The 17,951-nt window shown below is 39.2% G+C and overlaps 1 protein-coding gene and 1 long non-coding RNA gene across 2 annotated transcripts; one reads left to right on the top strand and one right to left on the bottom strand.

Annotated features, from left to right (window-relative positions):
- Positions 1-859: 859 nt before the first annotated feature.
- On the bottom strand, positions 860-3,586 carry LOC311599441. The gene is made up of 3 exons (XR_014779894.1): positions 3,522-3,586; positions 2,000-2,057; positions 860-1,023 (listed from the first exon to the last, which is right to left on the bottom strand). It is a non-coding gene; the product is annotated as an uncharacterized lncRNA (long non-coding RNA).
- Positions 3,587-9,578: 5,992 nt separating this feature from the next.
- Positions 9,579-16,492, top strand: NDUFA4 (NDUFA4 mitochondrial complex associated). Its single transcript, XM_084786317.1, has 4 exons — positions 9,579-9,746; positions 10,802-10,890; positions 11,648-11,708; positions 16,278-16,492. Exons 1-4 carry the CDS (start codon positions 9,705-9,707, stop codon positions 16,332-16,334), a joined length of 249 nt encoding a protein of 82 aa, XP_084642443.1. The 5' UTR covers positions 9,579-9,704; the 3' UTR covers positions 16,335-16,492.
- The last annotated feature ends 1,459 nt before the right edge of the window (positions 16,493-17,951 follow it).

The raw sequence follows: 17,951 nt of genomic DNA on the forward strand, positions 1-17,951 counted from the left end.
CAATACTCAGGAAAGTATAATCATAAATGTCCCCAGGCTAAAGCTGTTGTGTTTACATGATTGTCATAGCAACATAGCTAGAGCTAAATGTTCTATAATAAATAAAAGGCTTGAGTTCCTCCCAGTCCCAAACCAACAGGTGTGCTCTCTAAGCCTAGACTAACTGCCAAAGGGTTCTCTATAAAATATCTATAAAGCATGACATTCCAAGTCCACCTTCTATTGCTCTCAAAGCAAATTCTAAAGAAGCTTTTCTACAGCTAAAACTATCTAGCCAGGTACTGTTATGTCAAAGTCCTAAGTTTCGTTTATGCAGTTTCTGCTTGGTTTTTCACAGTCACAGCAAAAAAAACAACAACAACAAAAAAAAACTCTTAACATTGTCTCAAGCCTTTGGCCAGATGCCTTTTTTCAACATTCTCTGTGGAAAAAAGTTTTCTTTGTGTGAGTTTTATTAGGGCTCATAGTTACAGTAAGAAATAGAAAGAAAAACAGTTTTAGAAGAAAAAGCAGATTTCAAGGTAGCTTTTACACCCGGGTTATATATAATATTTAAGGACAATGGTGATCAGCCAGAGATCTTTGGAATTTTGTCAAGCAAAGCCTCAATAGCTGTTCTGGATGTCTAGAGATCATGCTGGACAGTTGGAGACCTCTGGAACTTTGTCAAGCGAACCCATTATGACTTGTCCTCGTGTCTGTGACAAGCCTCACTATGCACCAACTATGCTTATATGTATTTTCATTTATAAATGAATTATTTTATAAAATTATTATGATTTTTTCTTAGCGGTCCACCAAAAATTCATGAATTAAAATCTTGTCTCCTAATGCAGCAGTGTTCACAGCCTTTAGGAGGCAATTGGTTCATGAGTAAATTAATCCACTTATGATTCACAGGCCCATAGGTGTGAGGAGAGAAACCTTGTTACAAGAGTGAGAACCCTTTGCTTCCTGGCTACAATAAGTTGAGCAGCTTTCTTCTGTCACATGATTCCTCCATTGTAATGAGTTATCTGAGGCCTAGGAAAAGCAGAATCAAGTAAAGGGAATTTAAATAGAAACATCACAATAATATGAGCCAAAATATTCCTTTCCTCCTACTAACTGATTATTTTAGGTCCTGTTGTCACAATAGCAAGAAAGCCCAGAAAATATAATTGTACCTATAACGATGACCTTAACATTTTAATCTTTAGTTTTATGTTATATGTATGGCTGTCTTGCCTACATGTACATCTATGCAATATGATACTGAAATTAGTCTGAATTATGAGAAATTTATGACTGGTTGTGCTGCCTATTTAACCAATCGTGACAGTTCAATAGAGGTTAACAAACAAATAAACCATGCAGGGACTTATAGCACTGAATGTGTTACAATGACATTTTATTAAATACATGGGCCCAAGGCCTGAGACATGTAGATGAGTGTTGTACCAATAAATTATATCCCCAGCTCTGATTTTATTTCCTAGAGACAGGGCATCACCATGAAAATTAGAGTGGCTCAAGACTCATGGTTTTTTGTTTTGTTTTGTTTTGTTTTGTTTTGTTTTACCTCAACTTCCCAATTACTAGGATATTTGGAATGTACCATCATGTCCTATTAAATAAGATGATTTGGCATATACAAGCACTATAAAGTATTACCATAATAAAGTTAACTAACATATCTCTTCAGATCACCCTTTCTTTTACTGTTTTTGTCTTTATTTTGAGACAGAGTTAAAACTCTATAGCTCAGGCTGGCCTGGGACTTCAGATTAAGTCTAGGCTAAACTCAAATTTATGGCAATCTTTCTGAATTAGCCTTTCTAGTGCAGAGAAGATTATGGGTAGCCACTCTCAGCTACCTTTTCTTTTTCTGTGGTGGTAACATTTATGACTCGCTATTACTAATTGTAGTCGATATTCCATACATTTAATCTCCAGAACGGATTCATCCTACACGGTGAACGCTTTGTTCTGTTTCACCATCATCTCCTATTTTACCTACCTTTCAATCACTGATGTGTCGGGTCCTGGCCCACTGGAAAAATCAAATCAGGGTTCACCTGAAAGAGGGAGTGGGGATTGAAAGTAGGATACAGAGACATGAAAAATAATGAATCAATTCAGGAAGTTTCTGATTTCCCTTTAATGCTGACTAGTAGGAACATATATAGAGCAAGGTCAATAGGATCTATTCTAATCTCACTCACTCTAGTCCCCCGGGCAAGAACACAATAGCCTAAATCACTCCCTTGATCCTCTGGTGGTTCCAAGTTGGAACTTCCCTTCTTTCAAAGGTAAATATTCCAAGGATAGCCTGGAACACAAGACCTCGTGAGGCAAAGGTCATCAACTTGAAGGCCACAGCACACAGCCTAAGCACAGGATTTCTGACATGGCAGAATTTGGCATGGCTTCCCACACTGATGAGCACCAATTTCCTCTGAGTTTAAGCTCTTTTATAAGAGCTTGTATATCTTGATTTCTTTGGGGTCAAACATTGATATTTTATTTTATACCTTTGGTAGCTCCAGGAATTTGTGTGATCCTTGTGGCTTTAGCTTGCTGTCTATACATGTAAAGAAATATGTACATCTTCTGGGGTTTTTTTGGTTGTATTAATCACAGAAAGCCCTTTCTGATCCAGCTTATCCATTAAATATGGATACACCACTGCTGAGTAGTGAGCTTGCTGCTGGACCACTTTCATCAGGTTGGTCTGGTAACTGGCTCTGGGTGGGAAGCCAGGAACTTGGGTACACTGGAGAGACTCTGTATCTGTGGTTCACATGAAGTAGCCTGAGACCTTGAGCCTCACAGATCAGCCTAAAGCCTGGGGATGCAGGAGTGTCAGGGCCCTGGGGTTCAATAGGTAGGTCATATGCTCCCACAACTTTCTTTATCCCATGACAACAGAGAGTAGCATTAGTAACAGAATTATTCACTATATCTAAGAGGTGAAAGTAAATTAATAGAAAAAGAGACATAGAAAATATATGTGCCTGATATAATTTTGTCTATCTGCTTCTTGTCTCTGTTCCTTTCCCTACTGACTCCTCTGATGACCTTATGTAGAACAGGAAGTGCTATTTTCCACAGGCCATATCATAGCAATTTATTGTGATCAATTTTTTTCTATACAAATATGTAGCCTAGGAGTTCTGCTTCTCTGGTTGGCCCCTAACTAATGTAGTGACCTTCAGTTCTGATTCCTTTACTATTCCCTCACTCTTGGCCTGGCCTTTATTTGCTCATAGTCGAGAGAGCAGTTCTCAACATTCCTAATGTTGCAACCCTTTAATACAGTTCCTCACATTGTGGTGAGCCCCAACCATAAATTTATTTTTGTTGCTACTTCCTAGCTGTGATTTTGCTATTGTTATGAACTGTAATATAAATAGCTGATATGCAACCCACAGGTGGGAGACATCTCTAGAGTCTTAGGACACAGTGTCTTTTCCTCCTACACGTTCCTTTTACCTATTTGTGTAGACAAGCTCAAAGGATTCGGTGGTGTTAACTCTTACCTGTAGGCTCTTCATTTTCACGTGTTCTTCATCTTAAGGGCTTAACATGTCTCTCACTGAAGATATTTCACAGATTTCATAGGTTCTGTGAATCAATGAAGTGATTTCCTGGGGCTAGAGAGGTGGTTGGTTCAGTGGCAAAGTGCTTGCTGCACAAACATGGGGACCTGAGACAATCACTAGCACCCGTGTAAAAGCAGGGAGCAGCAGTCTATCCAGAGCAGGGGAAGCAGGGCAGGAGGACTCCTGGGGCGTGCTGCTCAGACAGTCTAATAAAATCCCTAAGCTGCAGTCTAGAAAGACTATCTCAAAAACTAAGGTGGACAGTGACTGAGGAAGACACTACACTAACCTCTGATTCTGATACGCTCTCTCTCTCTCTCTCTCTCTCTCTCTCTCTCTCTCTCTCACACACACACACACACACACACACACACACACACACGCACACACACACACACACACACAAATCCATACACACAAGCATGCAGCTATCATGCACACTAAGCACAGCAAACAGCACTTAGTAAGCATAAACAAATGACTGAATAAACTAAGGACTCTGTAGAGGAATTTTAATCCAACATGGCTACTCTAGCTGGAATACAAACACACCTTTAATCCTGAGAGACAGAGGCAAGTAGGTCTCTGAGTTCAAGGCCAGCCTGGTATAGCGCAAGTTTCAGATAAAGAAAAGCTTAGGTCCAGGCATAGCGGCACACGCCTTTAATACCAGTACTCGGGAGACAGAGGCATGCAGATCTCTGAGTTCCAGTCAGTGCTGTTCAGTCAGTTCAGAGAGGTGGAGCTGAGTTCTTGGCAGTTGAGTTGGTGGCAGTTCAGTTCATGGAATTCAGAGGCAGCTTTTATCAGGAGAGTTTTACAGAGACAGGTTAAAGAGAGAACAAAGTAGACACAGGTGAAGTCAAATGAGCCGGAGACAGAAAAGGAACCAGAAGATTAGAACAGATTGCTCGAATTAGTTTGAGGCCAAGAAGAGAAAAGAGCCAGAAGCTGAGAGAAGCCAGATTAAGTCAGTCAACTTGGAGAGGAATTTGAGTCAGAACAGCTGACTTGAACCAGTCAGCCAGAGTTCAGAAAGAACTAGAAAGGGTAAGTCTCAGAGGCAGAAACCATTCTAGCCTAGGCCTGAAATACACTGTACTAGAGGCTAGAAGTTTCTAGGACTAGGCCTAGGTTAGCAAATGGAGATGGCAAGCCTCCAAGACAACAATTACATCAGGAGAATAAAATTCATTATTCTTTACTTTAATAGGAATCAGTTGTTTGTTTGTTTGTTTGTTTTAAGGCATCAAAGAAGAGGGGTGGAAAGTGAGATAATCTAAAGTCTATCTATGAAGAATAGATGTTTGATGTTCTATTCCAAATAAGACAAATGCATTTCCCCTAAATTATTATTTAGACAGGTTTCATTGAAAAGAAGTATTCACTAAATTGCTGTGTCTCTGCTTTTTAGTATTCATTAAATTTTGCACATAAAGAACTTCAAATATTTAACTTAAACTTATATCGGTAAAGCTTTGAGATTTATAACAGTGGGAGCAAACTTTCAGACCGAAATGCTTTCATTTTTCTAATAGAAATTTTATAATTAGTAGTAGTTTATGCTGAATAGTCATACTAGTAGAAGAATATATTTGTTTATAAAGATAGCTGCAGAATCTTTATTAAAAACTGAAGTTATTTGCATTTGTGTTATCAGAAAAATAACTCCAATTGTCATTTTATCTACTAGAAAAATAATTAAAATCCTAAATGCAAACTGAATAAAAATATGACTCTGTCTTCAATTTACATTAATATAATTGTATTCTATGGCTCAGTTATTAAATTATTTTTCTCAAAAGAAGCTATTTCTTTACTGTCATGCATTCATAACAACTCATAATCATCATAGATTCCAGAATCTTCTAGGCTTGAATCTTCAAGGAAACTATACATGGGGATTTAGAGGTATTCGCTATATAAATGCTGTTCATTCATTGTTTGTTTGTTTGTTTTGGAGACATGCTCTTTTGTAGACTAGAATGGCCTTAAACTTACTTTGTAGCTAAGGCTGACCTTGAAAGCCTCACTTTTCTGTTTTGCTTCTGAAATGCTTTGATTATAAATAAATGCCACCACACCTGGCTATAGTTTCATTTAATCTGGACAACTACTATTTACATGTTTTTAAACTTTTAAATCATTCAAAAATTAAAGTAAACAACACAACAAGAAATAAACAAGCATAAATCTCAGAATAAAAAGGCAGCAGATATCCCAATTTGTTATTAAAATCCTATGCCATGCAGTAATTTTATTCTGTGATTAGAAATATTTTTTTAAATCTTCACTACCTAAAGGATAAAATGACAAATCTCACAGACCTCAGTTAACCTTTTCAGCTTTATTTCCCATGTTTCCTTTCTGTGAAACCCATGTCCTACTAAGCTAAACTCAGCTCCTTCGATAGACTATGAACTTACAGGATGAGCTTCTCTCTCTCTCTCTCTCTCTCTCTCTTTCTCTCTCTCTCTCTCTCTCTCTCTCTGCTTTGTTAATATATATATGTATATATGTATATATATTACAAGGCTCCCTTTCCCCCAATAATTCTATTTGATACAATATTTTGTCACAGTACTAATATTTTCTATACTATTTCTCGAGTGGGTCTTTGTGAATACATGAATCACAGCAGCCTTGTAGAGCTTGTAGGGTATCTTCATGGATTGATCTTTGTCTTCTACCTTGCTTGAGACAGGATTTCTTATTGTCTGCTACTGCATACTCCAGCCTAGGTGTCTTATGAGCTTCTAGGGTTTGCCTGTTCTCTGTAATAGGATTAAAGATGCATGCTACCACCTGTGGGTTCATATGAATTTTTGGGATCCACATTCAGGCACTGATACTTGAAGGATAAGCACTAAGCAATTTTACTGTGCCATCTCCCCAGCCCACTTTTTACATTATTTTTATTTTTTTAATTTTGCATGCTTATTGACCAAATCAAATCACCTGAGCTTGACACTAGCAAGAGAATTAAATATGAGTTTGCCTAGAAAAAGCATTAAATTTGTGAACAAGAGGCCAATATAACAGAGTGGTTTTTGTTTTGTTTTGCTTTTTTTTTTTTAACAACCACTGAGGAATCTTCATTCAAGACATTCAGGTCTTGATTTGTCTTGTGTCAAAATGCACACAGCACAGCAGAGAACCTAGAAGTCCTGTCAGTGGTTACTTCTAACTCAGAGTCTATGACAGATGACATTGTGGAAGAATCTTCTTTGATTATCTTTTCTCTTTCTGTCCTTCTTGACATACTTTTCTTTCTTTTCTTGTTTTCCCTCTCGCTTTATCTTTTTTTAAAATAAATATTTCTTTTCAGTGCTTAGAACCAAACAAAATCCTCATACACACTAAGCAAGTGCTATAGCTCTGAGCTACAATCCCAGTCCAATACTGTAATTTCTGGTCCTTTCTTAGAATTGCCTTTGATTGATCTAAAGAGCTTTAATTGTCCTAAAACACACACACACACACACACACACACACACACACACACACACACACTTCTACAGTAGAACAAAGGCTGGAGACTGGATAAATTAATGAAGAGAATGAGAAATGCATATAGATATTGAAATGACTTTGTGCTAAGTTGCTATCGCGTCAAGATAGGGATGGTCTTTAACTAAACCCTGATTTTTCAGCACTCTTCCTTGGTTCTTGGCTTAAACCCATGTATGGAGTTCATAAGCACAATCATATCTTTCTATCTGGTTCTTTCCTCCAGAAGACTGGAGAAACGTAATATCAATTCATATCTCAAACAGTCACACTTTTTAAAACTCAAAACTAAGAGTTTTTTTAGCTAGCTGTACACAGTCTACGTCTCTTCTATTTTGAATCCCGCATCATTGGCCAAACCTGTAATTCTTTTGAGACAGGCTACGCTGCTAATCACAATTACTACAGCTTGAAACAACAACACTTTCTTTCTTGCTTTCAAAACATACCCATCTTAGGAAAGCAATGGCTCTTTCCAAATAGCTTACAGTTTCACACCCAAGCCCATGCTGGTAAAGCAGACACTGTCTGGGACATAAATGGATCTCCTCGTGAAGGGAAAGGAGAGAACAGCGTACGTGCAGCAATTCTGCATGACATGTATGATTTTCCCCTGTTTCGTTTACGACTAAAGAAAGTCACCTTATAAAGCCTGATGATAGCGAGGCAATGAAATGACTTCTCTCTCTAAGGATATGCAAAAAGAATTTGTAAATGACAGAATCTACCACACAGAAAATCCCTGCTATTGAAACTCACACGGCAGTTGCAGTGCTTCTTCTACCATACCTTTCTTAAACGTCCGCCTCTACTCTAACCCTACTTAAAATATTTTTTCACATGTCTTTCCTCCTTACTTTAATATGCAAAATTTAAGCTTTGAAAATTTGACCTGTTAGTTACAGTTAGTCAAATGTATATTGTGTAATTCTGCTTTGTTAATATTTAAAAAGGAGGCCTCACATGGCTATCCATATGACTGATGTCTAGGAACTAGGTTGATGATCTCTAAGAAAGACAAAACAAAGCAATAAAGTTGTATATTTTATTTCCTTTTTTAAACGGTGGCATTTCTGTATATCTACTTACTCTTTATTACTAATGTTATCATTCCAAATGAAATATTCAGCAAAAGGTCCTCGCATCTTGCAATTTGTTTGCTACCAGCCTGGCTATACTCACTACTGTTAATTTCCTTGTTGACATCTGAGTGCTTTTTGCACTGATTTTTAGCATAATCATACTCTTTCCCACAGTGTATAAAGTATCACCAAACTGTTACTCTCTCTTCCCTCCTCCTTTGGGATTTTCTCTGGGATTTCCCCCCCCCCCACCCCAATCATTACAGTCCCTTTCTTAGGATAACTTAAAATTGTCTCATGTGGACTATTGCAAAAAGCCCTTCTCTCTACTTCATTCTTCATAGCCAAAGGATTCCTTTTCAGCCACTGAATCTTCCCGGTGAGTTTCCTAAAGTGTGGTGCATAAAGTCCGTGTGTAAGTGGTCCTTGGCTTGATGGGGCCCCAACTGTTCCTTCCATAACAGACTTTAGCACCTTAGCAGCCCTGCGCTTCCGACCCACGTGAATTGTCTTCCTTACACACTCCACCTGAAGCTTCCTCTTGCCTATATGTCTGCTTCTTCAGGTTAGCAGTCTCGGTGAAGATGTTTCCTCTTTTTAGTCCTTTTGAAAAGCTTTAAGATATGTAGGGAGGTGGAAAGGGTTCAAGTTGTTGCTTGTGACCTCAAACTTCCCATCAAACTCATCCCAAGGGAGGACTTTTGAGCAAATGTAAATTTAGAAAGAGATAAGTGAAAATCTGAAGTAGGGTTGTAGAGAAGGTTAAACGCAGAAACACGACCAATGAAGATACTTTTAAGGTTGCAATATCTAGACGAAGAATCATGACCTAAGAATCTAGACATCACACTGAAGAAACTACGGCCATCCTTCAGTCACTAGCTTTTCGATTTCTGTCCCTAAGCGCCAGTGGAAGACAGGAAGCAGCTGCAGTCTTAAACCGCAGCCGTTGACCTCGGCGGCAGGAGACACGACCCACCCTGCGGGAGCTGGGCGCTGAGCCCGCAGAGGCGCCGCTCAGCTCCCAGCGGGGCTCTCCGGGCGGCCCGGCGCGCGCACGGCACGCGCGTCCCCAAGCGCCTTCTGCGCGCGTCCCAGGCCGGGAGGCGCCGCCGGAGGAGCCGCGCCCGCAGAGCACACCGCCAGCCGGCCGCCGGCTGACCCGAGCTACACGCAGGTCGTCCTAAAAAGTGCCTGTCTCATCAGTGAGGCGCTCTGACTTCTACGCGGAAATATACCCATCCCAAAGATACATTGTGGAGGGTTGAAGGATGATGAGCTTCACAATGGAAGGAAGAGATCGGGCCGGGTTAGGACAAACTTGCGACGTCTGACCACCCACTCAGGCACTGTGGAGGACAGCCGCATCCGGGCTTTCCTGCTGCAGGCTGCCCTCTGAGCCAGGGGTCCTTCAGGTAGGAGGTCCTGGGTGACTTTGGACGTCCGCTCAGCCAGGTTGCACAAGTGGATCGGTTTGTGTCCTGCTCCTGTTGTCCTGTCTCTGAGGGGGTAGGCCTCTGCCGCAAACATGCTCCGCCAGATCATCGGGCAAGCTAAGAAGCATCCCAGCGTAAGTTCGTGATCTTTTCCAGGGTGGCCTCTTAGTTGTGGTTGTGCCAGCCTCTGTTCCCCTGGGGACGTTCGCTTTTCACTGTTCCTTGGGGTTAGACTGTCTGTGGTTGGGTTAGCGTGGTTGCTGGAAGCCTTATTTGTGACCGTTGACTCCTACCTACTGCTGCAGTGTTTTGCCTGGAGCAGAAGGTGGCCCACATCAGGGAAAAAGGGAAACATTCTGAGCGTTGGAACACTGTGGCCACGCTCTCGCAGATTGATTGCTCCCAAGAGGGGTGGATGATACCTTGAATGATTAGAATCCAGCAGAGGTCAGGGGTGGTGTCCTGTCTTTTAAGGCTTTCATCCCTAAGCCTTCTGAAATATAAGGGATCTAACTTTTGTAATCCTCACTTAGCTTGGAAACCTTGACATTTGCAAAATGTATTTAAGCTCTCTTGGCATCTCATTTTCTGCCAGTATAGCCCAATAGGGTAGTGTGCTGTGGACCTAAAGCTCCCTTGACAGGCCCCTACTCTTTGCCCTAAGCCTAGTTTTCTAAAATATTCAGCAAAATTATTAGCTCCGTTCTCAGAGTTCATTCCTAGAGCTAGTGCTTGTAATCGACATTTCTGTCAGCTAATTATGCTCTTTATTTCACAAAGATTATGTTCACAGAACTTTTCAGAGCCATTCTTTAGTAGTTTTCCAAGGGGTTTCTCTCCTTCCAGCCTTCCAGGGAAGTACTGAAATTTAATCAGAATGTTGTTCAAATGTTACAGAGGTGAGAGTGTACTTGATAGGATTGCTTCTCCATGTAATTTACTCTTTATAATAAATTAGACTCTTCAACCAAAATCACACATATATTTTGCCAAAGATCATGTCTTTAGAATATAGTTAAATGAAATATTGCTTCCTTCTGAGCTCAACCTTGATTCACACTGTAGGACAAGTTAGAGAAATAGCAGACTTGAAAGTTAATATGTGCAAACCCGTGTGGCCTCATGTTGGACAAGATAAAGGTATGAGATGTGATGACAGCGGCTGTTTTTTTCCTCTGTTTGGCTCTAGTTGATCCCTCTCTTCGTATTCATTGGAGCAGGAGGAACTGGAGCAGCGCTGTATGTGATGCGCTTGGCATTGTTCAGCCCAGAGGTCAGGTGAGTCCTGGGGGAGGTCACAGTAGAAGCAGCTACAGTGTTGTGGCCATGCAGTCAGCCCCAGGGCTGCTTCTGCTGCTGGCATTTACTTTTCCTGCCTCACGAGCTTATTTACTTTCCTTGACTTTTCGCTTCCTATTGGTAAAGTAGGATTTCTAATACCAAGGCTTGCATTTTGAAGGCTGGGATAATAATTGTTGGTTTGTTGGATGGTTATTGCTGTTGTTTTGAGACGGCCTCACAATGTACATCTGTTCTGGCACTCACTGTGAAAATCAGGCTGGCTACTCTAGGGCTGTAATTAAAGGCATGCACCATCATGCCTAGCAATAATTGCTTTTTATGAAATACTTAGCCCATTGTATATGAGTGTTCTACATACTTCTCAGTAAACTTTTATTTTTGCAGTTGGAAAATGATTGGTTGAACATTCTTTACACTTTTGTGTATTACCTCAATGATAAAATCAAAGATTTAATACGGGGAAAAAAAACATTTCTGTTATAAAGACAGAGGGATTAAGATAGATATCCCAAAAAGGCTGAGTTCTGTGATTTTTACCAGTTGCATGCTTGTTTAACTAGAATTCTATGTCTGCTTAATTCTATAATGAAAGTATTGCCATACTAAAGCTATCAGAAAATGAGATTGATCTAGTCAAAAAACTAGCTTCTAAGGATGTATTTTTTTAAAGCACTATAGTAGTTTTATATGTAGTGTCTTATTACTACAGTAACTATGTTTTCTTCATTTTTAGCTGGGACAGGAAGAATAACCCAGAGCCTTGGAACAAACTAGGTCCCAATGACCAATACAAGGTAAGGCACAAAACTGTTAAAAAATTGCAGGCAAGCATATTGTAACAGATGTGGTTATGTGGTAGTTTTTTTGAAGTGGCATATGCAGGTAAAATTCGATTATCATCATAAGGAAGTTTGAAGGGCCCCTGACACTTCACTTCACTAGGATTAAGGGTTTGCACTTCATAAAGCTTCAGAGGTTGCTTCTGCTGTGGCTCTTACTGTTGAAGTATAGGCCGCTCTGCTAACTTGGGTGGTTTGGTTGCCTGCCTCTTTTTGGTATAGTTCAAATATTTTAGATGAGTATTAGTGGGTTGAAATGAAACGAAGTTGAAAATGAAGTTGAATTTAACCATACGCCTCAAACTTTAACATCTTCCCAGAAGAGTGTTCTGTGTAGCTACTCTTTGAAAGAATGTGTTTATATACCAAGACAATTGATTTCACAGATACAGCCTTTCTTATGTGTAATATTTTTACATGAAAACCCTCACATTGTCAAGAATACTACTGTATTTGGGTATAATTTTCATGCCATACGATTTATCTATTTAGAGCATCTAATTCTCCCATCTGTTTTTTGTTACATCAAGTTGTTTCTAAGTAACCAAAAGTTTGGTTTTAGCACTCAAGAAAAGTCACAATGACCAAGACTTGGGGAAAATGTCTGTAGTAGAGATAATGCCTTTTTATTACTATTTACAGCCACTTTTTAAGATTATTCTTTCTTTACTGTAAACTTTCTGCTTAACCCACTCTAAGTTGTCTTTTCAGTACTTAAGCTACTGTCCTTTATAAAAATATAACTCAAAATTCACTAACCAAGCTGACACAGGCCATATGATATGTCTTAATATTTTGCTCAAGAAACAAACAGGCCTTGTCTTGTGTTGTTTTGCTTTAGGAATTTAAGTACTATTTATTCCGTGGTGGGGGCAGTGTATCACATCTAGGAAATGTTAAGAGGAGATCAAAGGACTAGAATTTGGTTGTTTGACCAAAGAACATATTAGAGTATTGTATAATTATTTTTCTGAAAATGTGCCAGATGGTTCCAATAGTTGTGCCAGATGCCAGGGCCTTGGAATATGAAGACACGGGCTGATGTAAGGCCATGTAAACTGGAAATGGAATGTTGCTGCTAGAGCTAGGCATGGTGGCACACACCTTTAATCCCAGCACTCTGGAGGCAGAGGCAGGCTGATCTTTTGAGTTCAAAGCCAGCCTGATCTGCAGAGTTTCAGGACATCCAGGAGTACACAGAGAAACCCTGTCTCAGGAAAACAAAGCGGATCCTAAGGTTTGGCATAGTCTGAGCCTTGAGTACCTGTAGTGAACTGCAAGTAGAAACTGAAGAATGCTCCTATATTGGAGTATGAATGAAGACAACTAAATCTAAGTGTTGTAGCTTGGAATGAATGAAGTCTGTTTATTTTTGCTTCTAAACCCAGGCAGTGAGGTAAACTAGGTCATTGTTTCCATAGTTAATATTTCTGTCGTGTAAGAGAATTTTTTTGAGTACAGGACTTCTCTGCATAGCCGTGGCTTTTTACAATCTCAGTCTGTAGACCAGGCTGGCCTTGAACTCAGATCTGCCTCTGCATCCCAAGTGCTGGGTTTAAAGGTCATGTGCCAGGACTCTAGCTTCACTTAGGAGAATTTTATTGATCTGGCCACAGACATCAGATTTAACAGACTTTGTGTTACAAATGATGAGATAGGAGGAAGATATTTACCACTTTGGAACTATTTTGTTTTGATTAAGTATTCTTTCAGTTTCTCTTGAGAACCAAAGGGCTTCTCATCAGACTTAACACTGGGATGAAATGAGAAACAGCAATGTGATTGTTTTTTAAAAAAGGGTTTATTGTGTTAAGACAATAAGATTCGAACTGGCTGTGATAAAACATATCATAGATCGCGAAGTTTAGCTCACAGTCGTAGAGGTGGCAAGTGTGAGACCAAGGTGCCAGTCAGTTCTGTTCTGGTGAATATCCTCTTACCGTATGCTCTCTCAAGAGGAAAAGAGCATTCCTTTATAAAGACATTCCTTTATAAAGACAATGATCTGGTTGTGAAGGCTCTGCCCTCAAGACTAATTACCTTCCACACGCTCAGCTTCTATATATCATTATCCTATTGGAGGATAGAATTTCAACAGAAATTTCAGGAGGACATAAATATTCAGTTCATAAAATGAAGTTATTGGTTCCCCAAAGCAAGCTTATATAACATCAAGAGATTAGCAAAGATGGGATCTAAGGATTAGGGGCCCAGAAATACATCAGAGAATTTTAAGTACAAAGCAAATCAAAATCCTATTAGCTTTGAGGAAAAAAAAAATGTTGAAGACAAGGTCTCTCTCTATAGTCCTGCCTGTCCTGGCCACAGGTCTACCAGGCTGGCCCTGAATTCACAGATATCTGCCTGCATCTTTGCATCCAGTGCGCTGGGATTAAAGGCATGCACCACTACTTCTGGCAAAACAGTTGGCTTAAGGACATAGCTAAAGCTGTCTTGGAACTTGATGTGTAGATCAGGCAGATCTTGAATTTAAAGAGTTCCACCTCCCTCTGGGTTTAAAGGCGTACTCTACCAGCACCGCCACACCTGCCTGTAGTTTTGTTTTTAAAGGTTTATTTTTATTATATTGAATTACATGTATTAGGTGTTGGTACACCTAAGTGCAGGTGCCTGCTGAGACAACAGGTGTCAAAGTCCCTTGAGCTGGAATTACCAGGGTCGTTGTGAGCCACCCCACATGGGTGCTGGGAACTGAACTCGGGGCCTTTAGATGGGCAGTAGGTGCTTTCAACCATTAAGCTATCTCTCCAGCCTTTTAGTTTATTTGGCTTTAAGTAAGTTATAATTTGGTCTTCAGCTGGATTTTTATAAAGCAAAGGATTTTGATGCCTAAGAGACATGTTGGCTTCTATGAGACGTTTATTGTCTTAATAATATATATTATACCTGTATATCCATCTGTAAATACCCTAATACGTGAACATGTTAGAGACTAGCATAACTCGTTCTGTTGTCTAGGGACACTCATTCTTAAGACAGTCAGAGCAAAGAATGTTGCTGGTTACAATTTTCTGTCCAAGAAAACCCTAGGTCTGTACGTATGTACCTAAGGGCGATATGGTAATATGCTTTACAGTTTGAAGCTTTTTCTTTTTTAAACATCAAGTAAGGGGCTGGGTTCAGCTGGTAAAGTGCTAGCCTAGCACATCCCCTGTATCCTTAAAACATGATGGTTTATGCCTGTCCTTCCATTACTTGAGAGGAGGAGTTGAGAGAATCTAAACTCTTACGATCACCACAGAGGCCACCCTAGGCTGTGTGAGATCCTGCTTCATACAATAACAGAGTGTGTGTTTGAAGAGAAGGAGGTTTGAAGAATGCTGTTTGTATATTTTTTCACAGTGGAAAGGCTTGAATCCAGGGCCTCAGTAGACTAAGCTACTGGTGTGCCTTTTAGCTTTGATACCAGCCCAGAAATTCTCCCTTAATATAAACTGTCTTAGGCACTGTTATATTGGCTGTGAGGAGACACCAATGACCAAGGCAATTCATATGAAAAAAGCTGGCTTACAGTTTCAGAGGCTTAGTCCATTAATGTTTCAGCAGGGAACATGGTAGCAGGCAGGCATGGTACTGGAGAGTGTATATGGGAACTACATCCTGATTTTTCAAGCAGAGAGAACTGGGCCTGGCATGGGCTTTTGAAACCTCAAAGCCCACCTGTGCCACACTTCCTCTAACAAGGCCACACCTACTCCTATCAGAGTTGTGCTCCTTGGTAACTAAGCATTCAAATATCAGAGCCTATGGGGTCATTCTTAATTCAAACCAGCACACATACTGGAGAAAATGTTTATGATCCTTTTGTAGATAAATCATGTAATCTTTAAGGAATTGTAGCATTATCTCCTTAATTTTCTTTAGCACAAGAATAAGTAAAATTAAGATTATAATCTTCTTTCTTCCAGTAAAAATTCCAGACCAATTTCAACTACATTATTAAAATAAAAACAACTCACTAGCACTTACACATTGTTTAGCATTGATCAGAGTAGAAATTGTTGCTAAAATGAATTTTAACTGACTATAAGGATATATTTGGAAATCTTAAATATGTATGAGTGCCATATTACTTAAAAGTATCACCGAAAGTTACTGTGGCAGCGTTCAGAATTGAGAGAAGACAGTTTGCAGTTGAAGAGTCCAGGGTCACAGAACCTATGACTAGCCTTCATTCTTTTTGATTCAAGGTCTTACACATCATACATACAACTCATTACCTAAAGGGAAAGTCTGTATACTTGTATTCTGTTAGAGATTCACATGTATATTAGAGATTCATATATATAATGAATACCAGAAGGACTGCTTTATTTACTTCACCAAAACCATCTCAAAACACTCAATTTTAGATGAAGTATTTTTTTGTGAATTTTTATATCATTAAATGTTCTTAAATTTTTCATTTTGGAATTGTTACTTGAGAAAGTTAAGGCATTAAATTCTAAACTCCTTTTGCCATGTTTGGTTTTGTTAACCTAAAATACCTTTTTTGCTCCCAAGTTCTACTCAGTGAATGTTGACTACAGCAAACTGAAGAAAGAAGGCCCTGACTTCTAAACCATGAAGTTCACCATAAAGCTGCTTATAATGAAGGTCTTTCAGAAGCCATCCGCACAATTTTCCACTTAACCAGGAAATACTTCTCCTCTGAATGCATGAAATCATGTTGATTTTTTGGAGTTTATTACACTGGTGAATAAATCTCTGAAACTTGATATGTGTCACTATTTAATGCTGGAAATCCATATGGGACTTTATAACTAGTGTATAGGGAGTGGAGTATTAGGGTTTAAAGAATCTCTTGAATTTCTCTTTAATACATTTGAAAATGAGACTTTATGCTACTTTAATAAGGCTGTGTGTGTGTGTGGGTAGGTAAGCTCACACTTGTTAACTTCAAACTGGAAATTTAAAAAGGCACTTTTGGGAAGAATAGTCAAACCTTTGTTAAATGAACAAAATAAAAGCTTGTGTTTCATATTGGCTGGTACTGAAACACATAGCTAACATTCTCTACCTTGGTGTTGTTTTCAGGGTTTTCCCTGCACTGGTTCTGGGATAACACTGAGAACCTGAGTCTGTCACTGCTGACTAGTAGCTAGAAGATGTTGAGAATTTCTATTGTGTAACTTTGGCAGATGCTCAAAGGCCAGAAAGTAATCAGTGACATTAAAAGTGGGCCTTTGAGTTCTATTTAGGTTGAAGAATAGTACAGGAACATTTAGATGTTTCCCGATATATACCTCCAGGCTTTGGGCTCAGATGACACTATGGACAGAAGATTTCAGTGGTGGCTAAACAAGTAAGCATATAGCCTATACCATGTCCTTACAGAAGTGTGTGTATATCATCAATCGGAGACTAATTTAGTGAGATAATTTTGATTTTAACATAAGTATGAAAGTTTTGTTTGTAGAGTAGTAAACATACTGAACCTGAATTTGGAGTGCGTGTGCCATTTTAAAAGCTGAGGAAACTGAAGGCTTGGAACAAGTTATTAGAAATTCAAGTAAGTGGATATCGAACTCAGACTGAATTTAGCATGGAGAGTTCCGTTACTTGATTCTCCATTTTTGGAATATTTTTATTATTTAAAACATTTTTAATTTAAATATATTTTGATCACATTCTTCTCCCTCAAGTCTAGATGCTCTCCTCTGTACACACCCGGCTTCAAGTTCTTCCTCAGAAAACAAACACCAAACATGACAAAACTAAACAAACAAAATTAAACACCACCCAAAAAGAAAACAAACTAAATGAAAGCACGCACATGCACACACACAAAAAAAGCAACAACAATAACAAAAATCTGGAGTTTATTATATGTTTCTGAACATGAGGCCTGTCCTGGCGTCTTACTCCATATACCCAGTGTCATTCCATTGGAGAAAACTGACTTTCTCTGAGCAGGTATAAACAATAGTTTATTAACCCTTACTCTTAAGTTAGGTTTTCATCCATTCATTATCTTTTAGAATAAAATATAAGACAAAACAAAAACTATCATACTGAAATTGGGCAGATCAAACCAAGAGAAGGAAAAGAGCCCAAGAGCAAGAGACCTACTTGCTTACACTCAGGAATCCGACAAAAACATTAAACTTGAAGCCAAAATATATGCAGAAGAGCCAAGTACAGACAATGGATGAATGAAAACATGAAGTATTTGAG

This window comes from Acomys minous (genome assembly GCF_964271855.1).
Source record: "Acomys minous genome assembly, chromosome: 6".
Taxonomy (NCBI): Eukaryota; Metazoa; Chordata; class Mammalia; order Rodentia; family Muridae; genus Acomys; species Acomys minous.